At 53.3% G+C, this 16,045-nt stretch overlaps 1 protein-coding gene across 6 annotated transcripts in view; it reads right to left on the reverse strand.

Annotated features, from left to right (window-relative positions):
* Positions 1-16,045, reverse strand: part of POLR3E (RNA polymerase III subunit E) — a 37,404-nt gene that overhangs the window by 2,687 nt on the left and 18,672 nt on the right. For all 6 annotated transcript variants that reach the window (XM_055232654.2, XM_063612074.1, XM_063612077.1 and 3 more), the window contains 10 exons: positions 15,482-15,567; positions 15,130-15,174; positions 14,963-15,054; positions 13,284-13,404; positions 9,002-9,083; positions 7,540-7,599; positions 7,293-7,450; positions 6,707-6,768; positions 5,687-6,210; positions 3,271-3,348 (listed from right to left, as the gene is read on the reverse strand). In XM_055232654.2, coding sequence (XP_055088629.1) covers positions 3,271-3,348; positions 5,687-6,210; positions 6,707-6,768; positions 7,293-7,450; positions 7,540-7,599; positions 9,002-9,083; positions 13,284-13,404; positions 14,963-15,054; positions 15,130-15,174; positions 15,482-15,567 — 1,308 coding nt within the window. The remainder of the gene's footprint in view (positions 1-3,270; positions 3,349-5,686; positions 6,211-6,706; positions 6,769-7,292; positions 7,451-7,539; positions 7,600-9,001; positions 9,084-13,283; positions 13,405-14,962; positions 15,055-15,129; positions 15,175-15,481; positions 15,568-16,045) is intronic.

The raw sequence follows: 16,045 nt of genomic DNA on the forward strand, positions 1-16,045 counted from the left end.
ATCGGACTTAGCAGGCAGGCAAAGCGACAATCTAAGCTGCATGGAGATGAGAAGAGCGTGTCAAAATTGGTGTGAAGTCTTAACGCACAAACATGCCACCGCATCCATGAAACAGGATGCCATAAAATACGTTACACCCCAAAATAAAAACTGAATAGAAAAGACTGAATTCAGTATGTGTAATATCTGTCATAAGAATTCTGAAAGAACAGAAAAAAGTAACAACTCACAGGATTTTATAAGAACTCAATTGTCTAGTACAATAATGACCCGCACCAGGGCACAGCTGAAGTTGCACTGACTGATATACAGAATAATGAAAAATTCTGCAGTTTGGCATAAAGGAAAGAATACAGGCCAAATTTAAAAGACCAAGAAGGAGAATGTTACGGAATTTCAACAACTCTGAAAACTTAAACAATGGAAACTCTCTTAAAGATGCTTCATGCCGGGCGCAGTGGCTCACGCCTGCAATCCCAGCACTTTGGGAGACCGAGGCAGGCGGATTACCTGAGGTCAGGAGTTCCAGACCAGCCTGTCCAACATGGTGAAACTCCGTCTCTACTAAAAATACAAAAATTAGCCAGGCGTGGTGGCACACGCCCATAATCCCAGCTACTCGGGAGGCTGAGGCAAGAGAATTGCTTGAGCCAGGGAGGCGGAGGTTGCAGTGAGCTGAGATCGTGCCACTGCACTCTAGCCTGGCTGACAGAGGGAGACTCTGTCTCAAAAAAAAAAAAAAAAAAAAAAAAATGCTTCATGTATTACTATTTGTCTGGGACTAGAATTTTGAGAGGCAAATCATTTGATCATGTAAAAGTAGAAACTTTGATAACCTCATACATTGTTCCATACTTAGCTGGTTTTGTTTGCATCTTTCTGCAAACATTAAGAGGAGATGGATTTGATTCTCCTTTTTTTGCTATGGTTCATGTAAACAGTTGAGACTGCTACATAAAGTATCATTTGCCTTTTAAAATTCTAGTCCCAGACAAACAGTAATACTGTACTATAATACTGAAGATTAAAACAAAGCCATTTTAAGACATGAAAGAATGCAGACAACTCCTCTGTCTCTTTAGAAGCTAAAGCAAGGAAGAAGCGGAGATTCCAGAATTCAGCAACAGACATGGGGAAGAGCCAGTCTCACTGGAGAAGCAGAGGGACAGCCTTCCCGGGAACCAGGCTTAATTAAGCAAAGTATCACCCTCGGTACACATGTGTTCAGAAAATTACACAAGTGAAAACAGGAAGTAGTGAACAAGGAAATGCAATCATAGTATATTACTGATGTTTGGCTCTACAATGGACAGATTTTCAGTTCATTCTGTGACAATGCTATAAACGATAGCCAATTAAAAACAGGTAAAGGCCGGGTGTGGTGGCTCACGCCTATAATCCCAGCACTTTGGAAGGCCAAGGCAGGCAGACCACTTGAGGCCAGGAGTTTGAGACCAGCCTGGCCAACACAGTGGGACCCCCCCACCCCCCGCCACCCCGCAGATCTCTACTAAAAATATAAAAATTAGCTGGGTGTGGCAGCACAAGCCCGTAATCCCAGCTACCCGGGTGGCTGAGGCACAAGAATCGCCTGAACGCGGGAGGGGTGAGCTGAGATGGCACCACTGCACTCCAGGCCTAGATGACAGAGCAAGAGCAAGACGCTATCTCAAAAAATGGCTGTAAGATATCTGTCTCTACAGTCTCCTAAAATAGCTGAGAGCTAAATCTCATCCACCACAATGGGAAGCCCATTGCTAATGACAAGCTGATTTTTTTTTTTTTTAATGGGGGCAGCTATTTTAGTGGTATCTTTTGCCTATGATCCTAGCACTTTGAGAGGCTGAGGCAGGAGAACTGCTTGAGGCCAGGAGTTCAAGACTAGCCTGGCCAACATAGTGAGACCCTGTTTCTATTTTAAAAAGTAGTAATAAAAGTGGTCACCTCTGAGGGGTGGCAGTCAGGTCAGGCAGTGCAAGAGCTTGCCTATTAAAACTTCTAGTCTGATTTGATGTTTAAAAATCTGCATTTATGACTTTTTTTTTTTGCCTTTTTGTTATTGAAGTATTTCAGATACCCTCTATTCTGGACAAAAGCACTCAAGCTTGCTCAGGAAAAGGCCCCAGCCCCTTTGATCCTCAGCCTGCCAGTTGGCTCCCCTAAGAGGCAGCTGGGGACAGAGAGCTCAGTGGGACTTCTGCTGACTGACTGCCTTCTCCCCACACCTTAGGAGAAGGGCCTAGACACGGTCAGACCGACTGGCGTTTCAACCATCACATTACCCTAAGAGGCAGCTGGGGACAGAGAGCTCAGTGGGACTTCTGCTGACTGACTGCCTTCTCCCCACACCTTAGGAGAAGGGCCTAGACACGGTCAGACCGACTGGCGTTTCAACCATCACATTAGGTACATTCACGGCCAAAGAAAAGCTGGGATGCAGTGTCCGTGACTACACCACACACACAAAAGGTGCTGCTGCTTCCACTCACGTTTCTGGGCACTGGACACCTGTGACCCTCCCCGTCACAGTGTGACTAGAGGCAAAATGGCCAATTTCTTTAACCTAAAAGTCCAGGACCTGAGATCTGACAAGGAATCCGTTTGACTCCTGCTGCCAGAGGCCGCCTGAGAAATGTGCTTCACCGGTGCTCTGTAAGCCTGGCTGGATCAGAGTCGCTCAGGAAGCTTTACAGAAATTCAGATACCTAGGACAGGACAGTACCCCACACCTACTGAACAGAACCGAATCTATGTATTTTTTTTTTTTCCTGAGACACAGTCTTGCTCTGTTGCCCAGTCTGGAGTGCAGTGGTGCGATCTCGGTTCACTGCAACCTCTACCTCCCAGGTTCAAGCAATTCTCCTGTCTCAGCCTCCCACCACCATGCGTATTTTTAGTAGAGATGGGGTTTCACCATATTGGTCAGGCTGGTGTCGAACTCCTGACCTCTGGTGATCCACCCGCCTTGGCCTCCCAAAGTGCTGGGATTACAGGCGTGAGTCACCATGCCCAGCCTGTATTTTTTAAAAGAGGATTCTGATGGAGCTGGCTTACAGACTGGCATCTGGGAACCACTGGTTTAGGTTCAAACTATTGGCACATACAGCTTATTTTGTCAGCGTACAGAGTTGGAGCAGAATATTTAAAACCGAGTGTGCCAGAAAATCTGAAATGTGTGGCTGTACTTTGGGTACACATGTCCCCCAAGGCCTCCAACCCTGCAGGAAACCCCCCTACTCTTGGGGAAGATGGCAGCAAAGTTCACCTCACCTGATCACTCATGTCTCCAGACTCCCAGAGGGCAAACACCTTCTGCTCATCTGGGGAAGCAGCAGTCTGTGGGGGAAACTGACCAAGGCCCAGGTGTGAGTTGCTTGTCCATCTCTACCCCATGGATCCACTTGCTTGCCTCACCCCTCCCTGTCTGCCCCAGCCCAGATGCAGGAACATGGGTTCCAATCCCAGCTTCTGCCACTCACCAGCTCTGAGAGCCTCGGGCAGCCACAAACCTGCGCCTGTCACCTCACCATGGGGAGGAGGCCGGCACACCCCCCAAGGGCCTGACAGGGCTCCAGTGAGAGGGGGAGTGTGATGAGCCCAGTGAAATGCCCGGCTTCGAGTCTGCAGATATCCTCCGTACAGTGAGGAAGCTGCCATCTGTCTCCCATCAGCCTGGCAGCAACTCAACTCTGCTGTAACACCCAGAGTCCTCCCGTCCTGAAGATGCCAACCCTGATGGAGGGGTGCCCCCTTCCCCATAACTCCTTTGGGGTACCCTGGGGGTTCTTTTCAACTGCTTCCCACATGTACCGTGTCAGTGTGGGTTAGAGGCACTGCCTGACTCCCAAGCAATCCAGGCCACTTGGTCCAAAGGTAGACCAGGACAAGTGTGACACAGGCCTGGGTCCTGGAGAGAAGGGGACAGGGGAGGGGGCGTCTGGGATGGTAGTTTCCAGTCCTGGTTCCATCACACAAGTAGCAATAATGGTTACTACTAGTGAAAGCCCTGTGAGGCTTCCAATACACATTTGCATTTGAGCATTAGAAATTGGGAGGTAGTACGTGGTGAAAAGTAAGCTCAGAGAGGTTTGCTCACTGTCCATGGTCACACAGCTAATAAGCAGCAGAACCAGGAGTTCAAGTCCTCGATCTATTCGCTTGCCCTGGACCTCAGCTCCCTCATGTAGAACACAGAGGTGGCTGGGATCTGAGGTCTCTTACATCTTGGATGTGACTACAATACAGTCTCCTTGTCAGGATGGCAAGGAGAGCGTTACAGCTAGGGCCATGGTGTCTCCTGGAGATGCCGGCCCCACCCCAAAGCAACATGGACAGAGTGGGTCTGGAAGGAGGGGTGAGGGTGTCTGAGGGTGGCCATGTCCCGCCCCTCACCTCTGTCCACTCCAGCGGCCCAAAACAACTCACTAATGTCAGGCAGGTGTCCTCCCTGGCCTGGCCCAGCTCATGAAGAAAGGTGAGCTTGTGGAGACCCAGACCCATGTGCTGGGTGGGCAGGAGCTCCAAACTCCACCAGTACCTCCCACAGGGGGCTGCCTGCCAGCAGGGCCGATCCCCTGAGACAGCCTAGGCTCCATAGGGCCTCCTGTCCTAGTTTCTATTCCTCATACACAGGGATGGGCCTTGGTCTCAGATCATCACCCAAGGCTGCAGGCGCTCCTGACCTTGGCAATGAAAACATCAATGCTTTCTTAGAGACCACCACAGCCCCACCTCACCCTATTTTGCTGCCAGGTCTGGGCAGAGCCTTGTGGGAAAGGAGCACGGGAAAGGCGTGCTTAGGCAGCACCTGGCGCTCTCCATCCTCAGCGCAGGGAAATAGTCCCCAGCACGCACTCTGCTCCCCGTCAGGGCCCCTCCCAGTGACAGAAAAGCAGCCCAGGGGGAAGGGGGCACGAGGCTTGTAATACCACACTCAAGGCCTGGCACTGGAAGTGCTGAGAGCACAGTGATGAGCTGGTCAGCTTGCTTCTGATGCACAGGGAGGCCGCCAGGACCCAGGCCCAAGACAGGGCGCTGGCGCAGCTGTGGGGAAGCAGCTCATCTTAGCTGAGCAGAAAGGATTCAAAACTCCAGGCCACTACACTGAGGTCCAAATTCCAGCTCTACTACCTCCTAGGTAGTGACCTTTAAATGTACATTTCATTCCTTGGAGCCTCAGTTTCTTCATCTGCAGATTGCAAAGATCAAACGATCTTAGAAGTTAAATCATTCCAAACAATGGCAAAGCTAGTAGGAAACGATCAGGTGTTCTTGGTGGGGGACAGGGTGAGAAACCAGGCAGGGGCCCTGTTTCACTAGGCCCTGCCACAGGCCAGGCAATAGGCCGGGCCTTCAGACACCGTATTTAGCCCCTACCACAGTCCTGTGACATAAAACCCAACATGATCCCACTTCATGAGAATACAGCCTCGGAGAGGCTGACCTGCCCATGTCACACCTAGGCCCACATGAGAGCAGATGCTCACCAAGCATGGCCTCCCGTGTCCCCACGTGGCCTCCCAACAGCTGGTTCTCCCCACCCCCCATCCCCCTGGCAGGCAGGACTCAGGCCCCTCACCAGGTGAGCCGACTTTTCCCCACAGCTCCTTTCTGCGCAGGTGCCCTCCGGAGAGGCCAAGGGCAGCCCCCTTTATCCGCCCATCCTGGCAGCGTGGGCTCTACTTACAGGCACCAGTATCTGCTTGCAACCGGCGGCCAGCACCGTGTCCTGCAGCATGCGGTCCGAGATGCCGCTGAAGAGCATGTGGCCGGGGGGAAGGCTCGCCAAGTGCAGGTTGAAGAGGCGCTTGAGTTCACTTAGTGTGAGCACAAACTGTCTCTGAAAGGTGGCCTCCACGAAGGCCCTCAGTTCCCGAGCCACAGGGGTGCTGGCGCAGCTCTGGGGTGGGTGTCCGTTAAAGCTGTCTGTGCCCGCAGCCCGCCCGGGAGGCAGCCCGTTGGCCAGCTTACTGTGGAGGCCGCTGGGGGAAGTGTCCATGGGCTCCTCCTCCTCCTCCGCCTCCTGTTCGTCGTCCTCCTCGCCCTCCTCGCTCACGGGCTCCTCCTTGATCCGCACACCGGGTGGGACTGCAGGCGCCCGCAGCTGCTCCTTCCGCCGCTGCAGCTCCCGCTCCAGCAACGCGTGGTTCTGCTGGGCCTTGGTTTTGGCTACTTGGATCCGCTGGTCCCCAGAGACCAGCCCGGCAGGCCCTGCGGGGAGGGAGGCAGCACTGCTTAGGAGGGCACAGGGATCTGAAACCAAAGGCCCAGCAGGGGACCGCGGGGCTGCAGCAAGTGGCCCCGTGCTGGTCTCATCCCCAACCTTTCTCGGAAATCAGCCAACCCATCAGTGGAAGAGTGAGAACCGTCCCAATGTGCCGAGAGTCATGCGGGGAAGGGTGCTGCTGAGTTCCTCCCCCCAGCAGCTCTTCCCGGCCCGCTTGTTGACCCAAGGGGGTGAGTGGGCCTCAGTGACCTGGAACCCAGACTCAGCCTTGGAATCCGCAAGCCTCCATCCCTGAGGCTCTGCTGCTGGGCAAGCGACCAGCTGCGGTCTGTGGGTGGCAGGAAAGGAAGGAGGGTGAAGGGTGAACGGTGAGAGCCCTCCGCCCTCTCCAGGTCCGGGCCTGACAAGCTCTAGCGCAGCAGCCCTTCCGGAGCCACAGTGTAGGAGCCGGGGCCTCCCAGCCCAAAGCCCCTCACACACCTGATTGTGCATCCGGCTTCTTTGGCATGGTTTCCTTTACAAGATTATAGACTTTTTCCAGTCTGAAAAGAAGAGTAACCCCATTAACTTTAAACCACGTCCCCTACCTGCTTCACAAGAGAAACAACCACCCCTTAGGCCCCAGGACGTGCTAGTTACTGACAGCGCGGGCTTGGAGCTCAGCCAGCCCTACTGGGTCCCACTTCTGGCAGTGCACAACCCCAGACCCATCAGTCTCCTGCCAATACCCCTCTGGCCCCCAGGCCCCGGCTCTTGCTCCTGAGTGCTCTCTCCATCACATCCCTCTTCCCTGAGCCCTCAGAGCACGACCACCCTGATGAGCAGGTACTGGCTGTGTGTCCTATGCCGAAAGGACAGTGGGATCAGCCAGCAATGCCTATCAGTGTGGGGGAGGAGCGTGGGGTCTGCGGACCCCCACCTGCCCTTCACACCCAGATCCAGCCCAACTGCACTCTCCCTAGATGTGGGGTTTCTAGACAGTGCTCGGATCCGCCCTGACAGTGCTCCCCAGGATGCAGGGTTGCTGGGATCACTGGGCTGCCCCTCCCCGGCCCAAGGTGCTTACTTGGCTTGGATACCCGTCCACAGCATGTGCTGCCGCTGGACCACATCCGGGTGCTTCTTGATGAACTCCCCGTCATAAGGCAGAATGAACTCCCAGCCTTTGTTGATCCTCACCACGGCCATGTGCTCCAGGAAGTCCTTCACGTCCTCAGCGCAGAGCTGGAGGGGAGGGGGCCCAGGGTGAGGCACAGCCAGCCCCCTCCCCTCCGGCAGCAGCCTAGGCCTCAGACCACAAAAACGCCACTTACTTTGGTCACGGTTGCCACCTCTTTCCTAACCACCCAGCGGCTCTGCGTGAACTTCCACATCTGAGGGAGAAGAAGCAGCACATTCCAGGGGCGGCCACGGACTGCTCCCAGGACTGTCCCGGGAACTCACCTGGCGGGCCTGGAAGCCGGAGCCTCCTGGCCTTGATTCTTCTCAACAGTGTGGCCTCAGGCAGTCCCTTCGGCTCTGCACCTCCCTTTCTCCTCCATAAAGGAGCTCCAGGCCCATCCCTTCCAGGGGGACCATGGGACCACCCCACCCCACCTAGACCACAGCGCTCCCTGGGGCGGGAGATGCCCTGCCCAGCTCCAAGGATACGATGAGGACTCGGGCTGGGAGGGGCTCCCACAGATACACGCTGTCTGCATAGGCGGCACTTCACAGTGGTGGCTGCTAATGGCTGGTCGGAGGCCACCCATCCTTCCAGAAGCTCTCAGCCCCCTGCAGCCCCCACCCTGCCTCAACAGCTCCCCTGCACTCTGATTAGATTTGTGGGATGACTGGGAGAGAGAAGGGTGGCTGGCTGAGAGACACAGGGAATGGATGACTATCACCTATGCTAACGTAGGCTGGACCACATCCCCTCCCAAGCCCCCAGTTCTGACAGTGTCTACACACTGGAGTGGGGTGGGCAGGGGCAGCTGAGGGCAAATGGCACTGTATCTGGGGAGGCAAGCCTGGGAGTGGTGATTGTTACATGCTGACCCCTAGGAGCAAAGACGCTGCTCAGGCACCCAGACACCGACTGCCCAGAGGAGTTGGGGAGGCTCCTTCAGGAAGAGAAGAGGCAGATGCTTACTTCAGCTTAAGGGCTGCCTTGTGACTGGGACGGCACACCAGCATGCCAAGGGGTGTGGGACAGCTCCTGGGCGGCACGTTTCAGCCAGCACCAAGCCTAGGAAGACTGTGGCTCCCAGCTGCATGGAGTTCCAGGCCTTGGGAGGGAGGCCATGGGTGGGAATGATGGGAAGAAGGGAGACACCAGCTCAGGAGTCCCAAACTCCAGGGACAGGCACAAGGGAGGCAAAGGCACCTGGGGCTGTGGTGAACTGGAGACCGCCAGTGCCTTGTGGGGAAGTGGCCCCAGGGGTGTCAGGGAGTCTCATTACCCTTGACAGACATCTGTCTAGCGTCAAAATTTTTTTTGCATCAAAATTTCAATTTATAAAATCTGACAACCAAGGCAATATTTCTAAACCACCACTCAGGCCGAATGAAACGTGCTTCTTGACCCACCCCCGACTGCGCTAGAGGAACTGGAAGGTTCTTTCCAGCCTGAGACTCCAGGCTTCTGAGAGGAAGGAGGAGAAAGGCAGAGGCCAGGGCCTCACACACCCACCTCCACCTGGAGCCTCTGCCGGGCCCAGGTCTTCAGAAGCCCTGCACCGCTGCCCCCCTCTTCCCACACCCCCACCGTGGGTCCAGAGAACCCAAGGTACTTACAACGAAGTCTCGGCCCCTGCAGAGCACCTCGGCAGGCACGCCACTGTGAGGGCTGGACGAGTCCTTGGGGTATAGGATGTCACTGCCAATGCAGGTGAGGATGGCAGGTCAGTCCCTGCCCTAAGCCCCCTCTACCGCTACCCCTCCCGGCTGAGCCCCAGCCCACACCTCTTTCCAACGTGGGCTGGGTACAGGCCTGAGCCCCAAGAGCTCCCCTCAGGAGCCACATCTGTGAACACAGACATGGGAAAGATGCACTCCTCTACCCTACGCAACCCCCCAAGAGTTCTTCCTCCTATTACCCCTCAACCTGCCACACACACCAACCTCATCCTAAGACCCCTGCACGTTCAGGGAGAGGTCACAGGCTCAGAGACAGACAAGGTGAGGAACAGCCCGGGACCTCAAGGAGCCCAGGACTCTGGAAGACAACTGGTCCCTGCATGTGACACCAAGAGAACCAAGGATGAAGCCATCTGCAAGCCCTTGGCCACCTGCTGAAAGTCCATTCAGTCAGAGGCAGGGGAGGCGTGTTAGCCCTTGGAGAGAACAGGCCCAGCACTCAAGGTTCAGGGAACTTCAGGGGAAAGGCCGGGGCCTTGGACAGCAGGGCACGAGAATCTCCAGAATGTAGCCCTGACCCAGCTCCAGCCGTAGGCCCTGCAACCCTGGCTCAGCCCCTGCCACAGCACCTGTGCTCTGACTGCCGCTCCCTCTGCTGCCAGGCCTTCCTCCTCCCCCTGCTCAGCTCCACCTGGCAACCAACTGTCACTCATCCTGCAAGGCCATGCTCTGTGGGGACACGGACTCTGCAGATGAGGCTCATTGCTGCCACCACAGCAAAGGTGCCTACTAAGTGTGTGCTGACCGAACAAGCCTGGTCCGTGCAGTGATCTCTGCATTCAGGGAGCTCACATGTAACAGCCGCCATCCCCAGGAGCAGTGTCTGAATGACAGCCCGGTCCATGGCACAGAACGAGCAGTATGGCCATAGTGACTGAATGGAGGTATGGATTTTGCGTTGTCTCCTCACAGGGACACACAGGACCCTCACCCAGGGGCCCCTGACATGGCAGTGTGGGCAGCAACAGAGTAGGGCTTACAGAAGTGCCGGGGCAGGTGGAATGCCCACGGTCCCCAAGTCCCTACCTTCCAGTCCCCAGGATGGGGCGAAACTAAAAGGGGCAACACCTCCAGGGGACACATGCAGTGCTGGGCGCAGAGCCCAGGGCTGAGCCATGAGGCTTGGGTTCTAACCGGGCTCTGCGGCTGCCTTGCTGCAAGACTTTTGGCAAGTCCCATGCCTCTCTGGGCCAGTGTCCTCAGGTGTGTGACGGGAGAACCCCTCTTGGCTTTCATTCACTCATGGTGTAAATATACACAGGTAGTCCCATGTAACACGCAATGCGCCATCGCAAAAGCCTTCCATGATGAAAACGTGTAACAAAGAACAACAGCCGCAAGGTGCTGACAAACTGCGCTGGGTGTCTGTGGAGCAGTGCAAGGGCTCCACCACGTGGCAGTAACACGAATATACTCTGCAACTATGAGATGAGCTTTCAAGGCATTGTATTTTCTTAAAATGCGCAACATTTCACATTTTGTCACATTGCTCACCTTAAACTACACTACTTAAAAAGTGAGTTATTAATGCAATTAATGCTACATTATTTAGAATCAATATAATTCAAGTAAAACGTAGCCACATTATTTAACAAGGGTCTGCATTGGTAATATCCAGGCATTATCCCGGGTACTGGGAACATAAAGCAGGAGTCAAAACAGACATCCCTAATCCCTTGAAACTGATGGTCTCGTGCAGGCAGCACATGGTCTAGGGGAGGATTCGCAGGAGAAGAGAAACCACTGAAAGGCATCAAGCCCCACACTCAAGACCTGTGATCCCCAGCAGAGTATGTAAAAAATTCACACTTAGACACATCTAAATGAACCCGTAGAAAGCCAAAAACAAAGAGAAACTCCTAAAAGCAGCCAGAGGAAAACAAAGGCAGGCTGCCTTCACAGGAATAAGAACGAAACTGCCAACAGAAACAATGAAGTCAGAACACAACAAAATCATATCAACACGTGGAAAGGAAAATAACCACCAATCTAGAATTCTAGAACAAAGGTGAAATAGACATTTCCAGACACATAAAAACCAAGGAAATGCATCACCAACAGACCCACATTAAAGGAAATGCTATAGCATTCTTTAGGCAGAAGGAAATGATCCCAGATAGAAACTTAGAGATGCAGAAAGAAATAATGACTAAATTATAAACATGTGAGTAAAGAATATTGATTGACTGGATACAGTAATGTCTTATGGGGCTGAAAATATACAGAGAATTAAAATACACCAGGCCGGGCACGGTAGCTCACGCCTGTAATCCCAGCACTTTGGGAGGCCGAGGTGGGTGCATCACCTGAGGTCAGGAGTTCAAGACCAGCCTGGCCAACACAGCAAAACCCTGCCTCTTCTAAAAATACAAAAATTAGCTGGGCGTGGTGGCATGCACCTATAATCCCAGCTACTTGGGAGGCTGAGGCAGGAGAATCGCTTGAACCCAGGAGACAGAGGTTGCAGTGAGCTGAGACTGTGCCATTGCACTCCAGCCTGGGCAACAGAGTGAGACTATCTCAAAAAAAAAATAAAAATACACCAATCCTGTGCTCTCTTCGGCAGCACATATACTAAAATTGGAACAATAGAGAAGATTGGAAAATTAAAAAGGTAAAAAAAATATATATATACCAATCCAGCAGTGTATGAGGATAGATATAAAATATTCTAAGATCTCTGAATAGATTGGAATGGGGTAAAAAGCAGCAATTAACATTAAAATGTGTTAAGTCATGAATGCAAGCTGAAAACTGTAGGGTAATCAATATATGAGCCCAAATGGTATAACTTCCAAGTTAGCAGGAAAAAATAGAAATGAATCCAGCAGATGGTAAGAATGATATAAAAATCCAATGTAAGGCCGGGCGTGGTGGCTCACGCCTGTAATCCCAGCACTTTGGGAGGCCGAGGCGGGCGGATCACGAGGTCAGGAGATCGAGACCATCCTGGCTAACATGGTTAAACCCTATCTCTACTAAAAATACACAAAATTAGCCGGGTGTGGTGGCGGGTGCCTGTAGTCCCAGCTACTCAGGAGGCTGAGGCAGGAGAATGGCATCAACCTGGGAGGCAGAGCTTGCAGTGAGCCGAGATTGCGCCACTGCACTCCAGCCTGGGTGACAGGGCAAAACTCCATCTCAAAAAAAAAAAAAAAAAAAAAAAAATCCAATGTAGGCAGGACAAAGGGTACTACTATAGGGTGACTATAATTAAGAACAATTTATTGTATAATTTTAAATAGCTAGAAAAGTGAAGTTTGAATGTGCCCAACACAAAAATGAGAAATGTTTGAGGGGATAGATATGTTAATTGCCCTGATTTGATCATTACATTGTATACATGTATTTAGATTTCACACTGCCCCCATAAATACGTACATTATGTGTCAATTTAAAAAATGTTTAAATGTGGCCGGGCACAGTGGCTCACACCTGTAATCCCAGCACTTTGGGAGGCCGAGGCGGGCAGATCACGAGGTCAGGAGATGGAAACCATCTTGGCTAACACGGTGAAACCCCATCTCTACTAAAAATACAAAAAATTAGCCAGGCGTGGTGGTGGGTGCCTGTAGTCCCAGCTACTTGGGAGGCTGAGGCAGGAGAATGGAGTGAACCTGGGAGGCAGAGCTTGCAGTGAGCCGAGATCGCACCACTGCACTCCAGCCTGTGGGACAAAGCGAGAGTCTGTCTCAAAAAAAAAAAAAAAAAAAAAAAGTTTAAATGCAATGTAGGCAGGACAAATAGAAAGAACTGTAGATTTAAACCCAAAGCACTAGTAACTGCATCAAATTTAAAAGGACCAAATGCTCCCATTAAGAGAACACAGCATAGGCTGGGCGTGGTGGCTCACGCCTATAATCCTAACACATTGGGAGGTCGAGGTGGGTGGATCACTTGAGGTCAGGATTTGAGACCAGGCTGCCCAACATGGTGAAACCCGGGTCTACTAAAAACACAAAAATTAGCTGGGTGTGGTGGCGGGCACCTATTATCCCAGCTACTCAGGAGGCTGAGGCAGGAGAATCGCTTGGACCTGGGAAGCAGAGGTTACAGTGAGCCGAGATTGCGCCATTACACACCAGCCTGGGCAACAAGAGTGAAGCTCTGCCTCAAGGAAAAAAATAAATAATAATAAAAAATAAAAAAAGCAACTTACCTCTTCACCACCCAGTTCCCTTGGACCAACATCGCCACCTTCTGGATGCCCCGCAGAACAGCCACGGAATCGATGGAGGGGCCCAGGAGGCTCATCAAGTTGGCAAAAGGCATGACCTTCACTGAGGAGGACGCAGGAGACATCAGACAAGGAAGAGGGGCGGGGCCCTTCCCTCCCCTCCACCAAGTCTGCATAGCTTCAAGTTAATGTAATACCCCCAGAATGTGATAACTAACAGTAGTGACACCCATCATAGCCAACAGCTGACACTCTCAGGCTGCTCACTACATGCCAGGCACTGGGCACCTCATGAAATCTGAGGATTCTACGAAGTGCCCCTTGAGGAAGACTTGAGGGGTGCCTCAGGAAGGGTCTATTACTACTCAGACCTGGAAAGGCTTCAAAGCTCACCCATAATCTCTTGGCTAGGAAGTGGCAGAGCCAGGAAGTGAACCCAAGCCACCTGGCTCCACTTGGTGCCCTCAATCACTGTGCTCTGCTCCTGCCCAAGTGAGCCCTGGGCAGGGCCCAGGGAAAGTCCAAAATTTGGCTGGGCGCTTTGGCTCACACCTGTAATCACAGCACTCTGGGATGCCGAGGCAGGCAGATCACTTGAGGCCAGGAGTTTGAGACTAGCCTGGCCAACAAGGCGAAACCCCATCTCTACTAAAAATACAAAAATTAGTGGGCATGATGGCGGGCACCTGTAGTCCCAGCTACTCCGGAGGCTGAGGCATGAGAATTGCTTGAACTCGGGAGGCAGAGGTTGCAGTGAGCCAAGATTGTGCCACTGCACTCCAGACTGGGCGACAGAACAAGACTGTCTCAAAAAAAAAAAAAAGTTCAAAGTCCTCTGCAGGAAGGAAGCCTACAATCCCGAGCATATCACGGAGCTCCCCTCTCTCCTTAGACTCCTAAGAGCTCATGGTGGCATCTCAAAGGACGAGCCCAGGTTCTGCGGCTCCATTCTGAACTCAAGGATCAGGTCTGTTGTTCACCAGCCACGGGTATCCTGAAGGTTCTGGCACTCAGAGTCCTTTGAGAAAAGGAGACCAGTCCTTATGGTGCCGGGTCTGGTGAGGGTACCCAGAAGCAATGCCAGTGAAGACACTGTCATGAAAATGACCCTAGTTGAGCCGGCGCAGTGAGTGGCGTCTGCTTGTAGGCCCAGCCACTCAGGAGGCTGAGGCAGGAGGATCACTTGGGCCCAGGAGTTACACAGCAAAACCCCATGTCTCTTTAAAAAAAAAAAAAAAAGCTCCTAGTCCATGTTCACCTGCAAGGCCCTGTACTTTAGAAGCCTCCTCTCTCTGATTCCTCACATTGGCCCCCAGGAACTATCATTAGTCTCTTTTCACAGAAAAACAAACAAAGCCTCAGAAATGTTCGTGACCTGCCCAAGAGCATGGCAGGCAAGTGGTGAGCATGGCACGGGAACCCAAGCCCACCTGCGGGGGCCAGACACACTACTGTCCTGCATTCACGGGAACTCGGGCTGCCTGCGGGAGCTGGCCGCACTGCTGTCCTGCGTTATCTTTCCAGACAAGGATGCAAAGCTGGGCAGGCTGTGGGCAGCAGGGGCCTCTGGCCTTGCCCTCGGTCCTCACTGTCCCACAGAGTCCATTCCTCAGAAGCCACTGGGACTGGGGCCCCCGGGAGGGCAGGGGGTGGGCACCCACCATTCTTCATCAGGATCTTGATCTGATCGGCCAGGGGCAGCGTGCGCAGCTGGGCCATCGACAGGACGTTGCTGGGGGCCACAGGCTTGTCTCTGGGGAAAGCAGAGGGGATGGGTTAGAGGCAGCCAGCCCCGAAAGGGAGAGGGTGTCCTGCCGCCTCTACTCACTTCTCCTCCTCCTGGCTGGGTGGCATCAGCATCATCAGGTACTCACTGCAGGGACACGGCAGGGGCAGAGGCTCAGGGCTGATCTAGGCTGGACCCTCCTCACCAGCCACCCAAGTGAGGGTCTGGGGAGGGGGTGCAGACAGCCCACCCCTGCCCTCCCCCAGCAGCCCTGAGCCCCTGCAGAAAAGGGGACCATCTCTTTCCAGGCCCACCCTCCTGGCCTTCTCCAGGGGACAATGGGCTCCACCCTCATGCTAGAGGAGGGGCCACAGTCCTCTGGGAGGATCCACACCAAGGACCCCTGGGGACCCTGGGCGGGCATCCAGTTTGCATGCTGGCCCGCCCATCCCACCTGGGTGACTTGATGAGCTCCGTGTTCTCCACCCCGCTCGAGCCGGGGCACAGCAGGTACTGACGCTCATGCTCAGAGCGACTGTCCTGTTGGAGGAGAGCAGGGTGTGAGAGGAGCCTCAGCTGATGGCCCTGGCCTGCGCCCCCTCCCACAAGGCCTCCCGTCTTCCACTCCATGGCCAGCCACAGGACCACATCCAACCTCCTGAGCATGGCACCCAAGGCCTCCGACATGGCCTCAGTCACTCATCTTCCTGGCCTTATGACCTGCCCAGCCCCAGCCCCCAGGCCTCGATGCCTTGTCTATAACACAGGCACACCACCAGCAATGACAAAATGATGGCTAACGTTCACTGAGCATCTAGGATGTGGTGGACTCTGTTCCACTGACTGTAAATATACTAACCCATCTCACCCTCAAAATAACTCGGCAAGGTAGGTACTATTATTACTACTCTCATTTTATAAGTAAGAAAACTGAGGCTCAGAGAGGTTAGCTAACATGCCCAAGGTCACACAGCAGGAAACAGCAGTGCCTAGAAGTTTGACCCCGAGTCTAAGGGTC

Source organism: Symphalangus syndactylus, chromosome 11, assembly GCF_028878055.3.
Source record: "Symphalangus syndactylus isolate Jambi chromosome 11, NHGRI_mSymSyn1-v2.1_pri, whole genome shotgun sequence".
Classification (NCBI taxonomy): domain Eukaryota; kingdom Metazoa; phylum Chordata; class Mammalia; order Primates; family Hylobatidae; genus Symphalangus; species Symphalangus syndactylus.